Raw genomic sequence first — 25,828 nt, 5'->3', positions numbered from 1 at the left:
TCTTTTATCTCGTTATACATTTCATCTATTTCTTCATCATCTGCAGAGCTAGTTGGCATATAAACTTGTACTACTGTAGTAGGCATGGGATTTGTGTCTATCTTGTCCACAATAATGCGTTCACTATGCTGTTTGTAGTAGCTAACCCGCACTCCTATTTTTTTATTCATTATTAAACCTACTCCTGCATTACCCCTATTTGATTTTGTATTTATAGCCCTGTAATCACCTGACCAAAAGTCTTGTTCCTCCTGCCACCGAACTTCACTAATTCCCACTATATCTAACTTTAACCTATCCATTTTCCTTTTATAAATTTTCTAACCTACCTGCCCGATTAAGGGATCTGACATTCCATGCTCCGATCTGTAGAATGCCAGTTTTCTTTCTCCTGATAACGACGTCCTCTTGAGTAGTCCCCGCCCGGAGATCCGAATGAGGGACTATTTTACCTCCAGAATATTTTACCCAAGAGGACGCCATCATCATTTAATCATACAGTAAAGCTGCATGTCCTCGGGAAAAATTACGGCTGTAGTTTCCCCTTGCTTTCAGCTGTTCGCAGTACCAGCACAGCAAGGCCGTTTTGGTTAATGTTACAAGGCCAGATCAGTCAATCATCCAGACTGTTGCCCCTGCAACTACTGAAAAGGCTGCTGCCCCTCTTCAGGAACCACATGTTTGTCTGGCCTCTCAACAGAGACCCCTCCGTTGTGGTTGCACCTACGGTACGGCCATGTGTATCGCTGAGGCATGCAAGCCTCCCCACCAACGGCAAGGTCCATGGTTCATACTATATTCAAAAATTCATCTGATGAGTGAAAGGAGTTGCCATTAATTTTTTTTTTTTTTTCCTTTTAAATGCTATATGGTTATCTGTCAGACTTTTGATGCTATTAGGTAAATGACCAAAGACTTTTGTGGCAGCATAATTTATCCCCTTCTGAGCCAAAGTTAGATTTAACCTTGAGTAGTGAAGGTCATCCTTTCTCCTAGCATTGTAGCCATGTACACTGCTATTACTTTTGAATTCGTTCGGATTGTTAATAACAAATTTCGTAAGTGAATATATATATTGTGAGTCTACGGTGAATATCTCTAGCTCTTTAAATAAGTGTCTGCAGGATGATCTTGGATGAGCTCCAGCAATTATTCTGATTACACGCTTTTGTGCAATGAACACTCTTTTACTGAAGGATGAGTTACCCCTAGAATATGAAGCCATACGAAAGCAGAGAATGAAAATAGGCATGGAAAGCTAATTTACTGAGATGTATATCGCCGCAATGACCCTAATAGCATAAGTAGCTGAACTCAAACGTTTCAGCAGATCTTCAGTGTGTTTTTTACAGTTCAACCCCTAATCAATGCATACAACTAAAAATTTTGAATTTTCTACCTTAGCTACTAATCGAAGTCTATATTTATTAATGGTGTCTACAGGTGGCAGGGTTGAAATACAGGGAGTGAAAGGCTATTTACAATTTGTAGAGAAACCAGATGGCAGTTATAAGAGTGGAGTGGCATGAAAGGGAAACAGTGGTTGGGAAGGGAGTGAGACAGGGTCGTAGCCTCTCCCCGACGTTATTCAATCTGTATAATGAGCAAGTAGTAAAGGAAACAAAAGAAAAATTCGGAGTAAGTATTAAAATCCATGGAGAAGAAATAAAAACTTTGAGGTTCGCCGATGACATTACAATTCTGTCAGAGACAGCAAAGGACTTGGAAGAGCTGTTGAATGGAATTGACAGTGTCTTGAGAGGAGGATATAAGATGAACACCAACAAAAGCAAAACGGGGATAGTGGAATGTAGTCGAATTAAGTCGGGTGACACTGAGGGAATTAGATTAGGAAATGAGACACTTAAAGTAGTAAAGGAGTTTTGCTATTTGGGGAGCAAAATAACTGGTGATGGTCAAAGTAGACGGGATATAAAATGTAGACTGGCAATGGCAAGGAAAGCAATTCTGAAGAAGAGAAATTTGTTAACATCGAGTATCGATTTAAGTGTCAGGAAGTCGTTTCTGAAAGTATTTGTATGGAGTGTAGCCATGTATGGAAGTGAAACATGGATGATAAATAGTTTCGACAAGAAGAAAATAGAAGCTTTCGCAATGGGATGCTACAGAAGAATGCTGAAGATTATATGGGTAGATCACATAACTAATGAGGAGGTATTGAATAGAATTGGGAAGAAGAGGAGTATGTGGCACAACTTGACAAGAAGAAGGGACCGGTTGGTAGGACATGTTCTGAGGCATCAAGGGATCACAAATTTAGCATTGGAGGGCAGCGTGGAGGGTAAAAATCGTTGAGGGAGACAAAGAGATGCATACACTAAGCAGATTCAGAAGGATGTAGGTTGCAGTAAGTACTGGCAGATGAAGAAGCTTGCACAGGATAGAGTATCATGGAGAGCTGCATCAAACCAGTCTCAGGACTGAAGACCACAACAACAGAACTACATTCCACTTACTGTGTGGAACTGTATGTACTGTGTTTTGTCAAAGTTTAATGACAACCCATTTGCAGAGAACCACTTAATGATTTTCTGAAAAACATTGTTTACAATTTCACCAGTTAATTCTTGTCTGTCGGGTGTGATAGTTATACTTGTACCATCAGCAAAAAGTACCAGCTTTGCATCTTCGTGAATATAGAATGGCAAGTCATTAATACACCAGGTGATCAAAAAGTCAATATAAATTTGAAAACTTAATAAACCACGGAATAATGTAGATAGAGAGGTAAAAATTGTCACAGCTGTGGCGTAATGATTTTGAAGTTCGAAGCCACGGGTGGTTTAGATGATAGACCCTGTAGTGGCCAACCGAGCACAAGGCGTAATGCTGCTGAGACAGTTCAGGAAGAAATGGAGAATGTAGCGGGTTTGTCTATGCACGGAGAAGTCTGTGCTTGTGCAGTCGCACATCGCACCGGCATTCCATACACTACTGTTTGGTTGGCACTTAGGCGTACCCTCCGATGCTATCCGTACAATATCCATCGGCATCATGAACTGTTACCTTGCGATTTAGTGAAGCAGAGGGCACTTGCGGTGTGGGCATTTTAAAAGATGGTGGAAGATGACGATTGGTTGACTAACATATTTGTGGACCGACGAAGCTCATTTCACGCTCCGAGGGTCTGTCAACGACCACAACTGCAGAATTTGGGCTACCGAAAATCCTAGAACTGTCGTGGAAACTCCACTGCACGACGAGAAAGTCACGGTATGGATTGGATTTACCACATCTACCATTATCAGGCCTTTTTTCTTCGAGGAAATGCGTGATTCTGGTTTTGTAACTGCTACCGTGACGGATGAGAGGTACGCCGATATGTTAAAGAATCGCATCATCCCCAGCCTGGCTGATAAACACCTGCTGGAACGTACGGTGTTTATGCAGGATGGCGCTCCACCCCATATTGCTAGAAGCGTGAAAAATCTCTTGCACGTGTCGTTTGGTAGTGATCGTGTGCTCAGCCACCACTTTCGTCATGCTTGGCCTCCCAGTTCCCCAGACCTCAGTCCGTGCGTTATTGGCTTTGGGGTTACCTGAAGTCGCAAGTGTATCGTTATCGACCGACATCTGTAGGGATGCTGAAAGACAACATCCGAAGCCAATGCCTCACCATAGCTCCGGACATGCTTTACAGTGCTGTTCACTATATTATTCCTCGACTACAGCTATTGTTGAGGAATGATGGTGGACATATTGAGCATTTCCTGTAAAGAGCATTATCTTTGCTTTGTCTTACTTTGTTATGCTAATTTTTGCTATTCTGATCAGATGAAGCGCCATATGTTGGACATTTTTTGAACTTGTGTAATTTTTGTTTTGTTTTGTTTTGTTTTGTTTGTTTGTTCTAATAAAAACCCGGGTCATTCAAAGAATGTGTGTCAATTTGTACCTCTCTATCTACATTATTCTGTGATTTATTCAGTTTTCAAATTTATACTGACCTTTTGATCACCCGGTATATTAAGAACAGCAGAGGACCCAAGACCAAACCTTGCCGCATCCCATTCTTGATTGTTCCACAGTTTGAGATACCACCAGTTTTTTGCATATTATGTGAACTGCTTATTTCAACTTTCTGCCCTCTTCCAGTTAGGTATGATTTAAACCATTTGAGCGCTGTCTCATTCATACCACAGTACTTGAGGTTATCTAGAAATATTCAATGATTTACACAATCAAAAGCCTTAGAGAGATCACAAATTCATTAGTGAAAGTATATACAGCATTTTCCGTTGAAAACCCTTTCTGGAAACCAAACTGACATTTTGTTAAAACTTTATTTTTACAAAGGTGTGAAGCTACTCTACCAGACATTACTTTTTCAAGAATTTTGGATAAGGCAGTCAGAAGAGAGATTGGGTAGCAGTTGTCGACAACAGACGTATCCCCTTTTTTATGCAGTAGTTTAACAATGGCATACTTCAATCTACCTGGTAAAATATCCTGCTTCAGAGAACTATTACATATGTGGCTAAGAATCCCACTTATCTCTTGGGAACAAGCTTTTATTATCCTGCTGGAAATGCCATCAATTCCATGTGAGCTTTTATTCTTGAGAGAGTTTATTATCTTCCTAATTTCAGAAGGAGAGGTGGCTAAAATTTCAATTGTATCAGATGGTGTGGGTGAGGCCTCTTCCATTAACTGCCTTGCTTCTTCTAATGAACATTTAGATCCTATTTTCTCTACAACATTTAAGAAATGATTACTCAAAATGTTTTCAACTTCCAGCTTGTTGTTTGTCAAGTTTCCATTCGGTTCGATGGTAATACCGTCATCCTGTACTCTCATTTGCCCCGTCTCCCTTGTAATAATATTCCAAATTGTTTTGATTCTGTTATTAGAGGTATTAATCTCAGACATGATGCACATGCTTCTGGACTTTATAATAATCTTTCTTAATGTAACACAGTAGTTGTTATAATATTTGGCTGTTTCTGGGTCATTACTCTTTCTTGTCGTTAGATACAGTTCCCATTTGTGGTTACAAGATATTTTTATTCCTTTAGTAAGCCACGGTTTTTTGCATGGTTTCTTATAATTAGATTTAACTACTTTCTTGGGGAAACAGTTTTCAAATTCTCTTACAAGTGTATCATGAAATAAAGTTATATTTTAAATTAGCATTGGGTCCCTTGTACACCTCATCCCAGTCTAACTGCTGACGATTTTCTCTGAAATTTCTAATTGTTGAGTCATTAATTGAATGCACAGTTTTGGAGGGTAGTTTTGAATTACTGAATGGAGCTATGTCATATACTGTAACTAGCTGAGCACCATGATCAGAAAGGCCATTCTCAACAGGATGAGAATTTATGTTTTTAAACTTATCTTGGTCTATAAAAGTGTTATCTATCAATGTGCTGCTGTCCTTTACTACCCGAGTAAGAAAATTAATGACAGATGTCAAATTGAAAGAACCAAGCAAGACTTCCAGGGCATTCTTCCTATTATACTCTTTCAGTGAACCAACATTGAAGTCCCCACAAATAATAATTTGCTTTCCCCTATCTGACAGATAGCACAACATGGCATCCAAGTTTTCCAGGAATAAATTAAAGTTTCCTGAAGGGGACCTATATACTGTTACAGTTATAAAAGCCCTCCTCCAGTTTAAGTTGACAGCCACATGCTTCTATATGTTGCTCTAGGCAAAACTTTTTTGTATCTAAGCTTTTTACACAGTGATAACTTTTGACATATGGGCTGATAAAATAAAGTTTTCATTCTGCAGTGGTACAGAAATTGTAATGAAACTAACTGACATATTATAACTGTTAGATGACTCAAACTCAGACCATTACTTGGTGAAAGCAATTATCTTACCAACTGTGTATACCAATGCGGAAAAACTAAGTCATTGCCATTGTCACAAACTTGCAAGAACATTTGTAGTTGAGATATATTTCTTCAGGCTGTATACGTGGGCAAGGAAAAAAATTCCCAGATTTCCTGGTTAAAAATACACTTTCTCCCGGGTGAAAACATACTTTTTTCACTGTTAACTGACAGTATATTTTCTCTCGGAACTGTATAACTTATCAGTCCTTTGAATGATTATTGTCTTATACACGGGCCTAGAAATTCCCTGCGCTTTAGAAAACTAAACACGGATAAAAAAACCCGTTTCGGAAAGATCTTTGATGTGTATCAACATGTACGCTGCGTATTTTCGAATTACGAAAGTATAAATTCGAATTCCACCAAACACCACATGTTAGTTTCCGAAGCATTGATATCGACATTGCGATGTGCTTTTGTAAGCCAGTCATAGCTGATGTCACGTGATCTCGCCAGCTGATGACAGCAGGTATTCAGAGCTTAGGACACGTGTTGTGGTCAGCCAATAGCAACATCACTGTTATGTAGCACAAACACACAAACAGAAAAAGTTAATGGTATAAATTAATATACATAATGTTGCTACACGAAACAAAAAGCTTTCACATATAATATTGGTCTATAAGATTAATATGCTGAAAGAGAAGCTACACTTTCACATACAATGTTGGTCTTTTATGCGCATATTACAATTTACGATATATCACACAAATGTGCCACTAATATTTTTAATAACGACATAAATGTCTGATCTTCTGAGCTCAAAATTCATCTAAATGGCTCGTCAGAAAGAGTTGATTTTTAAATGAGAGTCAAACACTCTGTGATTAAAGAAATTCATCGTACATTCTTGCACATAGTTCAACTTGCGTAAAAGGAAATTTTCTTTGATGGTAACGCTTTTCAAACCACCATTCGGAATATTTTCCCGTGACCTGTTAGAAATAGGTTTGTTTCTGCAGTCGCCAGAGAGCGCCAGATGACAGGCGTCACAGCGCTTGTGCAGCTATGATGCCATAGGGAGCCCATATGTTCGTACTTGTAAAACATTAAAAGCTCTTAGATTATGTCATAAAAGAAACAAGACATCTAGGCATACTCCAAGAGCATTGGAATTTTGTGACCCATACTAAAATGTACACATTTAAAGTGCACATTCGTATATCCAGATTCCCAGTTAAGTAGGCCACGACCTGATATTAAGCTTATCAATGCGGTTTTCGGGATGTCAATTTTCTTGGAGTTCCAATACTGTGTTACCTCATGTTTGGTTGTTTATTATGGCATAATGCCATATGTGCAGAAGTTGAAAAGGCCCACTTGAAATACAGCGAACAGTGTGAGGAATTAAACACTTTATTTCAAATATATTGTCTGCCTCAGCGGAAAAGATTAATAAAAGAAAATTTCTTTAGCAAACCGACAAAAATAACTTCATTGTTCTGCAAGGCAATTAATGTTTGACTGTCAGGAAGGTGGAAATAAAATAAAATCTGCAACTAACAACACATTTTAGCCTTCCATAATTATATGAATGTATTTTAATTCACTTGATAGCTCCCAGCTACAGAAATCTGTTTTGTTTTCATTTGATGTGAGAGCAGTAAATGAAGAGGAAACAGCAAAATCACTAAACATAAACACGGATCACATGGAGACTACCCACTTCCCCACTATAACTCAGACTGCTCTGCGCATCAGCCCCGGGTCTACGATATTTCCAAACCGGCGCAACACCCCACCATTCCCTCGAGCACTTGAGATAGGACATCAAAACGTTAAAAATAAGAAAAAAAAAGAATTTTCAAAAATATATTCATTTTGTAGTGCACAGTTTTCTGAAGAGTGTGATGCTTAAAACATATGTGTTTGAGAAAAAGTAAAACATGTTACTTGGTCGTAAGTGCGCAAAAGTACAGTGCCTCGCCTCCTCACACAGCATTCTTCTATCCCACGTCACTGTATTTCGCTATGTGGAATTGAAACGTGTATATTTTCTAATGGATGCCATCAAACCGCATTCAGGACAATGGAAATTAAAATTTCCAGAGGTGCCTCTCTTGCTTACAGTCAGCTGGTTTGACATCTTGTCCCTCTTTCTCATTAAAAAAAAATAACTCTTCAGAAAATATGCACTCTTTATGCCCTATCAGCTAACAACTTGCTGCTGTGTGTGACATAAAATTAAATATAGGATACATAGACCCAGTAAAGGCATGAGACAAGCAAGACAATACACATTTATTCAATCCTTAGCTCCTAGAGTTTTTTTCTCTCTAATCTTGCTACAGCTTTACATAATGTACTTTCCTTTCTGCGAAAGTTGGTCAAACGTTTTGCTACATGAAAAATCAAAATGGCGGTGCCTGATACTGAAAAAGCTGTTAGGCTAATACAAATAGAGCCCAAGACTGGTGTGGTTTCCTGATCTGATTACGTCTATTTTGTTACTGTCTGCTAGATAAAACAAACCAACCCTTTCTAATATTGCAACAATTGTAACACACACTAAATAAACGAGACTGTTTTGGCACAAATGGTCTTTCTTGTATCGACAGAATATAATTCACAAAGTACCAATATCACATGCCTATTATTTATTTTTTATTTATTTATTTATTTATTTATTTATTTATTGTTCTGTGGGACCAAATTAAGGAGAAGTCTCCATGGTCATGGAATGAGTCAATACATGAAATTATAACACGATAGTAGAAATAGATAAAATGAAATATAAGAAACATATTCAGGCGCCAAGTCGTAAGTTTAAATAAAGAAAATCAACAATGTAACACTGGAATTTGCTTAATTTTTCAGCTCTTCCAGGAGCTCCTCGACAGAATAGAAGGAGTGACCCATGAGGAAACTCTTCAGTTTAGACCTCAAAGTGTTTGGGCTACTGCTAAGATTTTTGAGTTCTTGTGGTAGCTTATTGAAAATGGATGCAGCTGGATACCGCACTCCTTTCTGCACAAGACTCAAGGAAGTGCATTCCACATGCAGATTTGATTTCTGCATAGTATTAACTGAGTAAAAGCTGCTAACTCTTGGGAATAAGCTAATATTGCTAACAACAAACAACATTAAAGAAAATATATACTGTGAGGGCAATGTCAGAATTCCCAGACTATTGAATAGGGGTCAACAAGAGGTTCTCGAACTTACCACATATAGCTCGAACAGCCTGTTTTTGAGCCAAAAATACCCTTTTTGAATCAGAAGAATTACCCCAAAAAATAATACCATATGACATAAGCGTATGAAAATATGCAAAGTAGACTACTTTTCATGTTGAACTGTCATTTATTTCAGATACTGTTCTTATGGTAAATAAAGCAGCATTTAGTTTCCGAACAAGATCCTGAACATGGGCTTTCCACAACAGCTTACTATCTATCCGAACGCCTAGGAACTTGAACTGTTCCGTCTCGCTTACAATATGCCCATTTCGTCTGATCAAAGTATTGGTTCTCGTTGAATTGTGAGTTACAAACTGTAAAAACTAAGTCTTACTGTGATTTAGCATCAAATTATTTTCCACAAGCCACGAACTTATTTCATGAACTACATTATTTGATACTGTTTCAATATTACACACAAGATCCTCCACTATCAAGCTGGTGTCATCAGCAAACAGAAATATTTTTGAATCACCTTTAATGCTAGAAGGCATATCATTTATAAAAATAAGAAACAGCAGTGGCTCCAGCACCGACCCTTGGGGAACGCCCCACTTAACAGTGCCCCATTGGGACTGAACATCACTACCACTCTCAATATTGCGGAGAATTACCTTCTGCTTTCTGTTCTTAAAGCAAGAGGCAAACCAATTGTAAGCTACTCCCCTTACTCCATAATGGTCCAACTTCTGCAGTAATATTTTGTGGTCAACACAGTCAAAAGCCTTTGTTAAATCAAAGAAAACACTTAGCATTCGCAACCTTTTATTTAATCCGTCCAAAACCTCACAGAGAAAAGAGAATATAGCATTTTCAGTTGGTAATTCATTTTTAAAACCAAACACTGCATTTGACAGCAAATTATGTGAATTTAAGTGCTCCAGTAACCTTGTATATACAACCTTCTCGATAACTTTAGCAAACACCGAAGGCATAGAAATAGGTCTAAAATTGTCAACATTATTCCTGTCTCCCTTTTTATAAAGTGGCTTCACAACTGAGTACTTTAATGGGTCAGGAAACCAACCCCTCCTAAAGGAAAAGTTACAGATATGGCTGAGTACTGGGCTAACATACATAGAACAATACTGCAGTATTCTGCTAGATACCCCGTCATATCCATGAGAGTTCTTGGTCTTTGGTGATTTAATCATTAACTCAATCTCCCTCTTGTCAGTATCATGGAGGAGCATTTCAGGTAACAGTATCGGAACACTTTTTTCTAAGAGCGCTATATGATTCCCTGTTGGGACTAGGTTTCTATTTAGTTCACCTGCTATATTCAGAAAGTGATTATTAAATACTGTACATATATGTGACTTATCAGTAACATGGATATTCCCACTACGCACTGATTCTATATCCTCAACCTGTCTCTGCAGGCCAGCCACTTCCTTTACGACTGACCATATGTTTTTAATTTTATACTGAGACTTAGCTATTCTATCTGCATACCACAAACTTTTTGCCTTCCTAATTACATTACAATACTGTTTGTAATGGGCTGCTGCATTTAGATTTTGACTGTTTCTAACCTTTTGATATAATTGCCACTTTGTTCTACAAGATATTCTTATCCCTCTAGTCAGCCACCCAGGCTGCCTGTTTGTGCTAGTACCGTTTTGAATGTTCTAACGGAAAGCAACTTTCAAAGAGCTCGAGAAAAGTCTTGAGGAAAGCACTAAATTTATCGTCTACTGTATCAGCACTATTAACATCTTGCTTTGTGAAACAAGGTTTTTTCCCCCCTCAAGAATATGAATTTGTCCCCCCCCCCCTTCTTCCCCCCTCCGCCAAGGTCTGAACCTGCTGCACATGCATGAATCTGGCAACTTGAGCGTTCCAGTAAAATTTTTCCCAATAGCATCTAGCTGCTTGCTGCGACTGCATACACAGCCAACAGCCACATTTCTGTAGTCAAAAGCAGGAGCAGGAACTACTCTTCTGCGCATGTGCATGATCCCGCTCATAACTGCTAAAACTAATGTAATGTAAAAAGTTGTGACGTCACGCTCATCGGAGGCAATTTGTTGTTACGAAGCATTGCGTAGTCTTCCTAGAGCATTTGACACATTTTGCTGTTGGTGCACGCTGGTACAAGCACTGTGTTTTGTTGATGTATATGGCGCATTTCCTTTGCAATTTAAGTTTTATTTTACGTTTTTTCTCTCGTTCATGTTATATTGAGCTACAGTATTATCTTCAGTAGCGGGATACAGTAACTTCCTTTGTTAGAGTATCGGTTTTCTCCCACATGAAAAAATTCCCAGGTTTTTCCCATTTCTCCCGGTTGGCCCAGGTCGTATACACCCTGTTGTTGCATTATGTACATTTGTTTAACCATATGAATGCAACACAGGAGACATCAGCAATACACAATGTCACTGTTGTAAAAATACAAAACTAATACACTAAGACTGCAACTAAGAAGAGAGATCAATATTTTAATATTACACTGAATTTTACTGTAAATGTATGGCTATATTTACTCAATGACAAATGAGAAACTCCATCTTGCTCAAATGATTAGTTTATCCATTATGAACTCTGAACACTGAATGGTAATATTGAAGGTCACACTTTATTTATTATATATGTCAGTGAATGAATCCTTCACTCTGTAGCACAGTTTTTTTTTTTTTTTTTTTTTTTTTTTTTTTTTTTTTTTTTTTTTTTTTTTTTTTTTGTGGTTTTAGGGCGCAAAACTTCTATGGTCATTAGCGCCCAGCCCGTGACGTAGAAAACAGGAAAAAAACGAAATTTAAAATCAGCAGCAATGGAAACATAGTCAGAAAATTGGAGAAACTAAAGGCAGAAGGAATGCTTAAAAGTCCACTATAGAAAGGGGTTGGTTGTCCACAAAAAAAAAGCTTCAAATGACTGACGTCATTTCACTGTCACTAATAAACTGTAGAACGCGGTCAGCTGAGCGCGTGTCATCTGCTAAAATCGACGATAGATCAGGCGATAGCTGTAGACGGGAGCGTAACGGATTAAAATAGGGGCATTCAATTAAAAGGTGTCTGACCGTCCACAGCTGAGAGCAGTGGGGACAGAGTGGGGGAGGATCACCGCTTAAAAGATGTCGATGACTAAAAAGACAGTGCCCTATCCGGAGTCGAGCTAAAATTACCTCCTCCCGACGACGCGTTCGGGAGGAAGAGGTCCAAGCGCAAGGAACGGCTTTCACTTCCCGCAATTTATTGTGGGGAAGTGTTGACCAATGCGCATGCCATAAATGAGTAACTTGGCGACATAAACCGCTCCGTAGATCGGTAAACGGAAGAGACTGAAGAGCTGGCCGAGGAAGAGAGACTGCAGCCTTGGCCGCTATATCGGCCGCCTCATTTCCACAGATACCAGCGTGTCCCGGGAGCCAGAGGAACGCCACTGAGACGCCCCCCAGGTGGAGCAAGCGCAGACAGTCCTGAATCCGGTGGACCAGAGGGTGCACAGGGTAAAGAGCTTGGAGACTTAGGAGAGAGCTGAGAGAATCTGAGCAGATTACGTACTGTATCCGCTGATGGCGGCGGATGTAGTGGACAGCCTGGAGAACAGCGTAAAGCTCTGCAGTATAAACCGAACACTGGTCGGGAAGCCGAAAGTGATTTGGGGTGTCGCCAACAATATAGGCACTCCCTACACCTAACGATGTTTTCGAGCCATCGGTGTAAATAAATGTGGCTTCCGTCATTTGTGCACATAGAGCAGCAAATGCTCGACGGTAAACAAGTGTAGGGGTACCATCTTTGGGAAATTGACATAGGTCTCTGAGCAAGTCGATCCGGGGACGGTGCCAAGGCGGTGCTGTACCCCAAGGTGTCAAGAAGGTTTTAGGAAAGCGGAAGGAAAGAGAATGGAGCAGTTGACGGAAGCGGACTCCCGGGGGTAGTAGGGAGGAGGAGCGGCCTGCATACCCGACATCAAAGGAGGCGTCGAAAGAAAGGTTATGGGCTGGATTAGCAGGCATGGAAGACAGATGGCTAGCATAACGACTCAGAAGGACTGCCCGCCGATTGGACAGCGGAGGTTCAGCAGTCTCAGCATAAAGGCTTTCCACAGGGCTGGTGTAAAAAGCTCCAGACACTAAACGTAATCCACGGTGGTGGATAGAGTCGAGACGCCGAAGAATAGACGGCCGAGCAGAGGAGTAGACTATGCTTCCATAATCCAATTTCGAGCGCACTAAGGCGCGATAGAGGCGGAGAAGGACCACCCGGTCCGCTCCCCAAGAGGTACCATTCAGGACACGGAGGGTGTTAAGGGAACGCAGACAGCGAGCCGAAAGATAGGAAACGTGGGAGGACCAGCACAGTTTTCTGTCAAACATAAGACCCAAGAATTTAGCGACGTCGGAAAACGGAAGGTTGACAGGACCTAGATGTAAGGAGGGCGGAAGAAACTCCTTACGTCGCCAAAAATTAACACAAACGGTCTTACTGGGTGAGAAACGGAAGCCGGTTTCGATGCTCCACGAGTAGAGGCGATCGAGACATCCTTGAAGACGTCTTTCAAGAAGGCTGGTCCTTTGAGAACTGTAGTAGATCGCAAAATCGTCCACAAAGAGGGAGCCCGAGACATCAGGAAGGAGACAATCCATAATTGGATTAATGGCGATGGCAAACAGTACAACACTCAGCACGGAGCCCTGGGGTACCCCGTTTTCTTGGGAGAAAGTACGGGAGAGAGTAGTGTTCACCCGCACCCTAAATGTGCGCTCTGCCATAAATTCGCGAAGAAAAAGGGGCAGCCGGCCTCGAAAGCCCCAAGAGAACAGTGTGCGGAGGATGCCTGTCCTCCAACAGGTATCGTACGCTCTCTCCAGATCAAAAAATATTGCTACCATTTGGCGTTTCCGGAGAAAATTGTTCATGATATAAGTGGAGAGAGCAACAAGATGGTCAACAGCAGAACGATGCTTTCGGAATCCGCATTGGGCTGGTGTTAAAAGACTGCGGGACTCCAGCCACCAAGCTAAACGGTAATTCACCATACGCTCCAAAACCTTACAGACACTACTCGTGAGAGAAATGGGGCGATAGCTAGAGGGGAGATGTTTGTCCTTTCCAGGTGTCGGAACGGGAACGACAATAGCTTCCCGCCATCGCCTGGGAAAGGTACTGTCGGTCCAAATTCGATTATAAAGGCGAAGGAGGTGACGCAGGCTATGGGTTGATAAATGCAGCAACATTTGGACATGGATACCATCCGGTCCTGGGGCGGAGGAGCGAGAAGTAGAGAGTGCATGTTGGAGTTCGCGCATGGAGAAAACAGTATTGTAGCTTTCGCAATTTTGAGAGGAGAAAGCAAGATGCCGCACTTCTGCTGCACGTTTCTTCGGGAGAAACGCTGGCGGGTAATTTGAAGAGCTCGAAATCTCAGCAAAGTGCTGACCCAATGAGTTAGAAATTGCGACGGGGTCCATTAAGGTATCATGCGCGACAGTGAGCCCAGAGACCGGGGAGAAACTAGGCGCGCCTGAGAACCGTCGAAGCCGACTCCAAACTTCCGAGGAGGGAGTGAAGTTGTTAAATGAGCTAGTAAAGAATTTCCAGCTTGCCTTCTTGCTATCGCGGATGACGCGACGGCATCGCGCACGGAGCTGCTTATATCGGATACAGTTGGCCAAAGTTGGATGGTGACGGAAAATGCGAAGAGCACGTCGCCGCTCACGTATTGCGTCACGGCAGGCCTCGTTCCACCAAGGAACTGGAGGGCGCCGGGGCAATTCGGAGGTGCGTGGTATTGAACGTTCCGCAGCTGTGAGAATAACGTCGGTAAAATGTGTGACCTCATCGTCGACGCTGGGAAAGCGACGGTCATCGAATGTCGCTAGAGACGAAAAAAGTGTCCAATCGGCTTGGGCAAACTTCCAGCATCGCGAGCGCATATATGGCAGTTGAGGCTGCAGTCGAAGAACACATGGAAAGTGGTCACTCGAGTGTGTATCATCAAGGGCGAACCATTCGAAGTGCCGAGCTAGCGGAACAGTACCGACCGCAAGGTCCAAATGGGATAAATTTGCCGTGGAGGCAGACAAAAATGTAGGGACCCCAGTGTTGAGGCAGACTAGATCCGCTTGGTGGAAGACGTCTAGCAATAGTGAGCCACGTGGACAAGGATGTGGAGATCCCCAAAGCGGGTGGTGGGCATTGAAGTCCCCAACCAGCAAAGAGGGGGGTGGAAGCTGATCAAGAAGATGAAGAAGATCAGCTCGTGCCATTGGTGTAGACGATGGAATGTATACCGTACAAAGAGAGAACGTGTATCCAGAAAGGGAAAGACGGACGGCGACAGCTTGGAAGGAAGTGTTTAAGGGGATTGGGTGATAATGGAGAGTATCATGGAGCAGAATCATGAGTCCTCCATGGGCTGGAGTGCCTTCAACTGAGGGGAGGTCATATCGGACGGACTGAAAATGAGGGAGAACAAAGCGGTCATGGGGACGCAGCTTTGTTTCCTGAAGACAGAAGATGACCGGCGAGTAGGATCGTAAGAGGATCGACAATTCCTCCCGATTGGCGCGAATGCCGCGGATATTCCAGTGGATAATGGACATAGGGTGAACAGAAAATGGAGGAACGGCACCAAGGGTGCTGTCAACTCAACGACTGCTCAGAGCTTGCGACCGACAGCATGGAATGGCATTCAGTCGAAGGCAGAAGATCCTGATCCATAGGTTGGTCAGGAGCAGCTCCTGCCACCAACGATCGGCCAGTTGACCGGCCACCAACAGTGCGCCTCGGCGACACAGAAGATGGCCGAGGGCGATTTCCGCCAGGTGGTGCTGTAGATGGGACACGCCTTGGCGGAGAAGGAGAGGAACTGTGTTTCTTCGTAGCCTTCTTGGAGGTATGTTTAGATGAAGGAGGAACCGATGGTTGTGAAGTTGCAGTACGTAAAAACTCTTCACGAGAATGCTCTTTTTTTGTAGACTTGGCGTCTGACTTTTGGGCTCGAGATTTAGCAGAACCCGACGAAGGGTGAGCCATAGAGTGGGCAGGCGAAAGAGGTGAGGTTGAACGGGCGATCTTTGCGCTGGCCGATCTGACGACCGTGGTACTAAATGTGAGGTCGCAAGTCTGCGTGGCCGCCTCCTTTGTTGGCCGAGAAGAAGCAAGGACAGCGCTGTATTTTCCTTTCTGAGGCACGGTGGGCTGTCGACTGGCGAGTAACTTTCGAGCAGCAAAGGTCGACACCTTTTCCTTCACTCTTATTTCCTGGATCAGCTTTTCGTCCTTAAAAACAGGGCAATCTCGAGAGGAAGCAGCGTGGTCACCCATACAGTTGATGCAGCGAGGGGATGGAGGTGGACAAGCACCCTCATGGGCATCCCTGCCACACGTAACACATTTGGCCGGATTGGAACAGGACTGGCTGGTGTGATTAAACCGCTGACATCGATAGCAACGCGTAGGGTTTGGGACATAAGGGCGAACGGAAATTATCTCATAGCCTGCTTTGATTTTTGATGGGAGTTGAACTTTGTCAAAAGTCAAGAAGACAGTGCGGGTTGGAATGATGTTCGAGTCAACCCTTTTCATAACCCGATGAACAGCGGTGACGCCCTGGTCAGACAGGTAGTGCTGAATTTCTTCGTCAGACAATCCATCGAGGGAGCGTGTATAAACGACTCCACGCGAGGAATTTAAGGTACGGTGCGGTTCCACCCGGACAGGGAAGGTGTGGAGCAGAGAAGTACGCAGCAATTTTTGAGCCTGGAGGGCACTGTGTGTTTCTAACAACAGGGTACCATTCCGTAATCTGGAACAAGACTTTACAGGACCCGCAATTGCATCGACACCTTTCTGAATAATGAAAGGGTTGACCGTGGAAAAGTCGTGACCTTCGTCAGACCGAGAAACAACAAGGAACTGTGGCAACGATGGAAGAACCGTCTGTGGCTGAGACTCAGTGAACTTACGTTTGTGAGCAGACATAGTGGAAGGTGAGGAAACCATTGCGGAAGAATCCCCCATGATTACCGGCGTCTCCGATGGCGCGCTCCTCCCTTGTGGGGGCCCTCACCGAGGGCACACCCGCCTTAGGTGATTGTTCACACCTCAGGTCACACCTCCCGACATACGGACGGAGGGACCAATCGGCACTTTCGGAAGGTATCAGCTCGGGTAATCACCCCTCCCTGGGCCTGGCCTTTACCAGGGGGTACGTACGTGTCCTACCTGTCTACCCGGGGCGGGGAATTACGCGTTACCCCGTCACCGGCTACGCATGGAAGTGCGTGGGTCGGCCTTCAGACACGCACAGGGAGGAAGAAAGAGAAAGGGAAAGGAAAGAAGAGGGGGTCTCAAACGCCGCAGCGGAGAAAAGGGTAAAGAGAAGAGGTAAGGAAAGGAGATGGACAAAGGAAGGAAGAAGACATACAAGCAAGGAAGAAGAAGAATGCGGTACATTTACAAGCGTCCGTCTCCTGACGTAGGCGCAAACCATACTCCCAGAGGGGGAGAAAGTGAAGGAAAGAGCAAGAGGTGAGGGGGGGGGGGGGGTGAAGACAGGGATTGGGAAAGGATGCGGAAAGGGAAGGTATGCAGCCCGGAAGGGAAGGAAGGCCACATTAGCTCGGGGCCCCGTGCTCGCTACGCACGTATCCACAAAAGAGTTGTGGATCCCCTGGGGGGTCTGTAGCACAGTGTGAACTGTTTTGAAGCTTACTGGTTAAAATGTGAGCTGTACTCAGACTCAAAAGGAAGATTAGGGTTTACGTCCCGGCAACATTGAGGTCATTAGAGACAGAACACAAGCTTCAATTGTGTCAAGGATAGAGAAGGAAATCAGATGGGCCCTTGGAAAGGAACCATCCCAGATTTGCCTTCAGCAATTTTGGGAAATTTTGAACTGTCATCCTCCCAAATGCGAGTCCAGTGTGCTAATCACAGTGCCACCTCATTCAGACTAAGACTCAAACCGAGAACCCTGTTTCTACAATGAAGTTTGGAATGTGGGAGAAAGGTACTGGCAGAAGTGGAACTGTGAGGGCAGTTCATCAGTCATCCTGTGATAGTTCAGTTGGTGAAGCAATTGCCCACGAAAGGCAAAGGTCTCAGTCTCGAGCCCCAGTTTTAACGTGCCAGGAAGTTTCAAGCACCTTGTGTTTTGCAAGTAAAGCTGTTATTTACTGAACTACACAGCCACAACTGACAATCAAACCACACAGCTCCATTTTTTTCCACAAGAGCTAGTCAATCCGTGGAGTGGAGTGGCTCGCCGCTAGCTGGCTACAGACCCCGTGTCGGCCTCAGAGGGTCAAACCAATGACCCACTGTGAACTGGAACGCAGGCGACCCATCTGCTGCAGTGGTTAGCTGGTGGTGTGATACACCCCACAGTCCAGGAGAGCTGCCACACTTGAATGAATCTCATTAGAAACCTGCACCTATTTATACGCGGCTGTGCGCCTCTGTTTTTCCCAAACGCGCCGCTCCGTGTCATTTACTCATAACACGCTAGGTTGGCCAGTTGGTTCCTTCTGCCTGTAATTTGCGACATGCAAAACCGCTACGTATACTATTTCAGCAATTTGACAGCCCTGTTACGTCTATTCTACTTCGCAACTGTTGGTATGCGTGACTCACTGCAATCTGGCCCGCACCTGGCTGTAACTTGTGCTCAGAATATTGCACAAAACTAACTTTCCCTATCCTAAACTGTGGTGCCACTACAGCATTAAAAATACATGTGTTGTGCAGTAGTTCAGGTCTCAATGAACCACGTTCAGAAGTTCACCCTTATTCTGAGTAAAATGCTGCCATAGATACACAGAAACATATGCCAATACTTACAACAGTTTCTTCTTTAGTGTTGTTCTGTTCAGTTTCTTCTGATGGTCTCCCGCATGTGTCAGCTGATATCTGCATGTAAGAAACAAAGTGAGTCCACACAGGTATCTCAATGCCCTACTATAAGGTCTGTGATTAAGTTATAATGGTCTGGTACTACAGTGTAAACAGAATTTCTATTCATTTTGAAAGTAATGGTAGGTAGTAATGTGACAACTCATTCTTCCTCAACACTAAATTCCATCTCCAGCTCACATATCAAAAAAAGTCTGTTACATTGGATGACAAACACAGCAATGATTGTATAGCATCTTCAATTTCAGTTACATGAATAAAATGTTGCCTACATACTGGAAATTTTTAGAAAAATTTATAACTGACATTACATACACTCATAAAAGAGATTAGATTAGTACTTGTTCCGTAGATCATGAATATGACACTTCGAATGATGTGGAAATGCTACATGGTTATCTGTCAGACTTTTGATGCTATTAGGTAAGTGAACAAAGACTTTTGTGGCAGCATAATTTACCCCCTTCTGAGCCAAAGTTAGATTTAACCTTGAGGTACCCCCTTCTGAGCCAAAGTTAGATTTAACCTTGAGTAGTGAAGATCATCCTTTCTCCTAGCGTTGTAGCCATGTACACTGCTATTACTTTTGAATTCGTTCGGATTGTTAATAACAAATTTTATAAGTGAATTTATATAATGTGAGGCTACAGTGAAGATCTCTAGCTCTTTAAATAAGTGTCTGCAGGATGATCTTGGATGAGCTCCAGCTATTACTCTGATTACACGCTTTTGTACAATGAACACACTTTTACTCAATGATGAGCTACCCCAGAATATGATGCCATACAAAAGAATAGAATGAAAATAGGCATTGTAAGCTAAATGTACTGAGATGTATATTGCCGCAATGACCCTAATAGCATAAGTAGCTGAACTTAAACGTTTCAGAAGATCTTCAGTGTGTTTTTTCCAGTTCAACCCCTCATCAATGCATACAACTAGAAATTTCTAATATTTTTCCTGCGCTACCGATTTCTGATCGAAGTCTATATTTATTAATGGTGTTATTTCATTTACTGTGTGGAACTGTATGTACTGTATTTTGTCAAATGTTTAATGAGAGCCCATTTGCAGAGAACCACAATGATTTTCTGAAAAACGTTGTTTACAATTTCACCAGTTAATTCTTGTCTGTATCATTGGCAAAAAATACCAGCTTTGCATCTTTGTAAATATAGAATGGCAAGTCATTAATATAGATTAAGAACAGCAGACGACCCAAGACCGAACCTTGCGGTACCCCATTCTTGATTGTTCCACAATTTGAGATATCACCCGTTTTTTGCATATTATGTTAACTGCTTACTTCAACTTTCTGCCCTCTTCCAGTTAGGTATGATTTAAGTCATTTGAGCCCTGTTCCATTCATACCACAGCACATGAGGTTATCTAGAATTATCCATGATTTACAAAATCAAAAGCATTAGAAAGATCACAAAAACCTATTTTTATTATCATCAACAGAAACCTTTGTAGAGTAAACATATTGGGAAGTTCTTACACTCAAATCACCCTTAAGACTGAGAGCTGGTTAAAACCCAAAGTAGGAAGTTCTGAGATATTTAGCGAGACATGGAATGAAAGGACATATTACATGCCACACTAGGGGAGTGGTGATTGCTGTTGACACAAATATTGTCTCTATTGAAGTTGAAATTAAGTGTGGCAGTGAACTTATTGGATTGTGTGTAACAGATCTAGGTGAAACCAAGTTAATTGTTGGATGTTTTAATTGGCCACCTGATTTCACTGTGACAGTTCTACAGTCATTGAAAGAAAATCTATTGTCAGCATGTAAATACCCAGATCAGTCAATACTAGTTAGAGACAACTTTAACCTAACGAATATAGACTGGGATGTCTATGGATTCACTGCAGGGTTGCAAACAGACAATCTTGTGAAGCACTTCTGAACATGTTTTTCGGAAACATGTCTTGGGCAGCTAGTTTGGCAGCCCATACACAATGGAAAGATCTTAGACTGTTGCTACAAATATGCCAGACCTTATCAATGGCATCAGTATAGAGACAGGATTAGTGATCATAATATAAAAGCAACTGTGGTTAAGAAAGTTGATAAATCAGTCAAGAAGGCTAGGAGAGTATTTCTGTTAGAAACAGCAGATAAGCAGTTGTTAGCATAGTGAACTGCAAACATTTATTTCCAGAATGACTGTAAACTGTGCTCTGAAGAAGTACGTGCCTTGTAATAGGCTTAAGGATGGAAAAGACCCACTGTGGTTTAGCAGCAAAATTTGGAAAATGCTGAGCAAGCAGAGGCTGTTGCACTGTCGGTCCAGAAGAGGATGTGCAAATGACAACAGACAAAAGTTAGGTGAGATTTGTGTGTCTGTGAAGATATTTATGAATGAAGCATAAAACTATCATTATCGTACCTTAGCAAAAGATACGGTTAAGAATGCAAGAAAATTATGGTCCTACGTAAAATCGCTAAGCACGTCTAAGGCCTTCATCCATTCACTGACCAGTCTGATGTGGCAGTTCAAGATAAAAAAACACCAAAGTTTTAATAAATCATTCATAAAGGAAAATTGTACAAACATACCGTCATTTGACCACTGCACAGAGTCCCATATGGATTGCATAGTAATAAGCATCCATGGTGTAGAGAGACAACTGAAATAGTTCAAAACAAATAAGTTGCCAGGTCTGGTTGGAATCTCAGATCGGTTTTACAAAGAGTACACAAAGGCACTGACCCCTTACTTAACTTGCATTTATCGTGAATCTCTCACCCAGTGCAAAGTCCCAAGCGACTGGAAAAAGGAGTGTGCGACTCCTGTATATAAGAAATTTAAAAGAACGGACCCACAAAACTACAGACCCATATCTGTAACATAGCTAAGGTTTTTTTCTGCAGAATTCTAGAATATTTTATGAATCTGAATATAATAAATTTCCTAAAGACCAAAAAGCTTATGTCCACAAATCAGCAAGGTCTGAGAAAGCATCCCTCATGTGAAACTCAGCTTGCACTTTTCTCATACGATATACTGTGAACTACAAATGAAGGGCAATAGGCAGATTCCATATTTCTATATTTCCAAAATGCATCTGATACAGTAACACACTGCATACTGTTAATGACGGCACAGGCATATGGAATAGGTTCCCAGATACACGAGTGGCTTGAAGATTTCGTAAGTTATAGAACCCACTATGTTGTCCTCGACAGCGAGATGTCAGGAGTGCCTGGGAAAGTGTGACAGGACCATTATTATTTTCTACATACATAAATGATTATCTGGCAGACAAATTAGGCAGCAATATGCAGTTGTATGGTGCTGATGACGATGTTCTAGGTGGTGTCATGAATGGCAGCTGGCTATTCATGTAGAAAAGTGAAATTAATGTGGATGAGTAGGAAAAATAAACACAAAATGTTTGTCTACAGCATTAGTAGACACATCATTTAAATATCTAGGCATAACATTGAAAAGTGATAGGAAATGGAATGAGCATGCAAGGACTGTGGTGGGGAGGTAAATGGTCAAGTCTGCTTTATTGGGCCTTTTTTAGGAAAGTGTGGTTCACCTACAAAAAAGACACATAGGACACTAGTGCATCCTATTCTTGAGTACTGGTCTAATATTTGGGAAGACATTGAAGCAATTCAGAGGCAGACTGCTATATTTGTTACCTGTCAGTTCGAACAATGTGCAAGTGTTGCAGAAATGCTTCAGGAATACAAATAGGAATCCCTGTATGGAAAGTGAAATTCCTATTGAGAAACACTGTTGAGAAAATTACAGAACTGGCAACTGAAGCTGACTGCAGAACTATCTTACTCCCGCCAACATCCGCTTCACGTAAGGACCATAAAGATAAGAAACGAGAAATTAGGGTTCATATTGATGCACACAGACAGTCGTTATTCCCTCATTCTATCTGCAAGTGGAACAGGAAAGGCTAGTAGTGGTAGTACAGAGTACCTTCTGCCGTGGATTGTATGGTGTCTTGCAGATTACGTATGCAGATGTAGTTGTAGAACTGGATACAAGAATCCCCAGATCCTTAACATGATCATGCAAGATGTGCAGTTACCTACTGTACGCAATATCCTTATTGCTCACTTCAGCTGAATACACACTTTACTTACTTTAGGTGCACTGCCACAGAAGGTAAATCCGTATGTCAAATGGAGTCAATACAATGAGAGACACTTCTAAGGGCATAACACACTGAACTGAGATTCTTGATTAGTTAATCTATGCATTGACTCCATTTTAGCTTGTTAGCCAGCTGGACAAGGCGTTTGAAACAATATTATTCATTCCGAAGAACTTCTTCAGTTGAAACATGTGAGTAATATTAATATCTTCATTGATCTTCATCCTTAAAATTACATTTAAAAAAATACAGTGCACATAAATTTAAGTGCAGATTGATTCAATTTATCTGCAAATGTCCAATTTAATTTCTCAATTCAATTTTCTCCAAAGATGTATCATCTGTTTAGTTTGAAGTGGCTTTTTACTTTGCATAAATCTAACAATATTGGTTGATTATCAGCACTGTACCGGTGTCAGCACAACTTTTTTTTTCACTACGAAATTGTGTGTCTCACCATCGTGCTAAAGAGCTTGCAGCTGCTCTCCTACCAGATGGCTGACCATGCACGTATCTACCACAGTCTTTCAGCAGAAAGTGTTCAACCGTGTCACATGTCCAGTTCCACACTGCCTAGGCTAATACAGAATTGGTGTACCCTGGCTCTAGTTGGAGTTGATCAGTGCCTGAGTACCGAAGCTGAAAACTCTCTATAAAGTGCCTGAAACACTGTAGGGACTGGCACTATGCAAGACCCTAGTCTCTATTGATATGCAATGTTTTTTGGGAAAATGAGATATTGTCTTTCTCATGATGGCTGTGCACCAAGAACTACTACAATGAATAGCCACGATGAGTTATTTAAGTGCTATTACTTACAGGCTCTTCTTTGATACATATTTCTCCAGACAGAGTGGCTCCTACATCTCCTCCTGTAGAATCCTGTAAGCAGAGAGCAAATCGTATACACACACACCTAGAGAGAGAGAGAGAGAGAGAGATCTGAAGGTCAGCATAAAAAAAAAGGCACTAGTACAACTAAAACAGCTTTTTTGCTGATAGGCTAATGGTGTCACAGACATATTAAATTAATCAGTACCTCTACTCCATAACAAGACAAACTAGGAAAAGGTGTATGACCCAGTAGCTCAATAGGTAAGTGTCAGACCACAAATGCAAAGGCCTCACAAGTTCATTCCTGGCCAATCCTAGGATTTTTTCGCCTTCACTTATCACATTCATCATCCCTTGAAATGATTTGTTAATGTGAAAAATGGCAATCTGGACCATGGTACAAGTAAAGTCTTTCTATAAGTGGTTGGGTCAGTTCAAAAATCAGAGGAACGCAAGGGCATACCACTTTCAGTAGGACCACACCTAGGAAAGCAAAGACTTTTCAAGTAAACCTTCTGGATGAGGACAGAGTTGCTATCTCAAAACACAACTTTTTGGAATCAGTGACTGTCATGTATTTAAGGTTTTTGTGTAGTTCTGTTGTGGTTTTCCTAATGTATCATTCAAAGATTCAGTTCCACTTCTCACTAAGGCTTTCAGATGTGTCACAGTGTGCCTGCAGGTCAAAGCATTTTGTGTTTGATATCTAATTGGTTATAGGATTCTTTTCATCAATCAGTATGTCTCTTATTTCTATTTTTGATTTGTGAACTTGAAAAACCTACCTGTACAATGACATTAAGCCCATTAGGACAACGCAAAGTACTTAAGACTTGGGCATTTGCCTTCCTTTGAGTCCACATTTCTTTCCTTCTGTTTCTACGCAATTTATTTCTCTCCTTCAGACTATGTTGTCCACACTGTCTTCTTTGGTTTTTCCTCTTGATCACATCGCCACCTGGGAATTTTGGTCCTGAAAATTTCGCAATTTTGAACATCTTCCTTAGCAGTTATTGCCAATTTCAGACCAGGTTTCATCTCATCAATCAATTTCATTGTGTCCATTTTGAATTCACTTCTACTTGGGGGGGAGGGGGGGGGGGGGAAGTGACTATATGTTTTGCAAATCTATCTGTGTTCATTCTTTTAATGTGCCCATAGACTCTTACCTTCATTTTCTAATGTCACTACAGGTATTTGTATATTGTCTGATTTCCCGACTGGTATTGTGCATATACAACTTTTGAGCCTAAAATTTTTCGTACGATATTGTATTCCTTTTTATCACTGTTTTCAATGTCTGTTTTCCTGGTTTTTGACCCATAGAGGCATTCTGGTTAAATTACTTTGTGGTAACATCAATTTTGTGTGCTTGGAGATACGTTTCTTGTTGTAATTATTTTGGGTAAGCCATCTTTTAGCATCTAATTTCATTTACCTTTGTTTCGATTCCACTTTCCTGAAAGTTTACACCAAGATATTTAAATTGTGGAACTCGTTTCATTTTGCCATACTTTGTCTCTTTGAAGTTTGGTGTTTGTTGCAGGTCATGTAGTCTGCCCAACTTTTCTGCAGTTTCTTTTAGGAGTTCAATCAGATATTGGCTGATGAAATGACATGAGTTAATATTAGTAAATCAGTTGCAAATGTTAGGCAATCTACAGATAATTTGCCTCTGCCTGAAATGATTGGCTGGCCAATTTTGAGGATTGATTTCTGTTTGCACCATTCTTGTATCATTTTCTCAAGAGCACAGTTAAAACGCAATGGAGACAGCCCATCTCCTCTTCTTACTCTCATTTTGATTGTGATAGGCTCTGAGAGTTCACCCTTGGACTTTCTCATTTTTATGACTGCAAGTGTTTTCATATCTAGACCTTGATCTTTTATTACCTGGAAGAGTGATTTGTGAGCAACTGAATCATACAGTTTTTTGAAACCAAT

The 25,828-nt window shown here is 41.6% G+C and overlaps 1 protein-coding gene across 9 annotated transcripts in view; it reads right to left on the bottom strand.

The window, feature by feature from the left end:
- LOC124545181 overlaps positions 1–25,828 on the bottom strand; it is a 90,329-nt gene that overhangs the window by 43,267 nt on the left and 21,234 nt on the right. For 4 of the 9 annotated variants that reach the window (XM_047124031.1, XM_047124035.1, XM_047124033.1 and 1 more), the window contains 2 exons: positions 23,870–23,932; positions 18,848–18,922 (listed from right to left, as the gene is read on the bottom strand). In XM_047124031.1, the coding sequence (XP_046979987.1) occupies positions 18,848–18,922; positions 23,870–23,932 (138 nt within the window). The remainder of the gene's footprint in view (positions 1–18,847; positions 18,923–23,869; positions 23,933–25,828) is intronic. The other 5 variants (XM_047124034.1, XM_047124037.1, XM_047124036.1 and 2 more) reach the window with 3 other exon arrangements.

Source organism: Schistocerca americana, chromosome 8 (genome assembly GCF_021461395.2).
Source record: "Schistocerca americana isolate TAMUIC-IGC-003095 chromosome 8, iqSchAmer2.1, whole genome shotgun sequence".
NCBI classification, from domain to species: Eukaryota; Metazoa; Arthropoda; class Insecta; order Orthoptera; family Acrididae; genus Schistocerca; species Schistocerca americana.
Note: the sequence above shows the minus strand (reverse complement) of the source record. Positions and strands in the feature narration are given on the sequence as shown.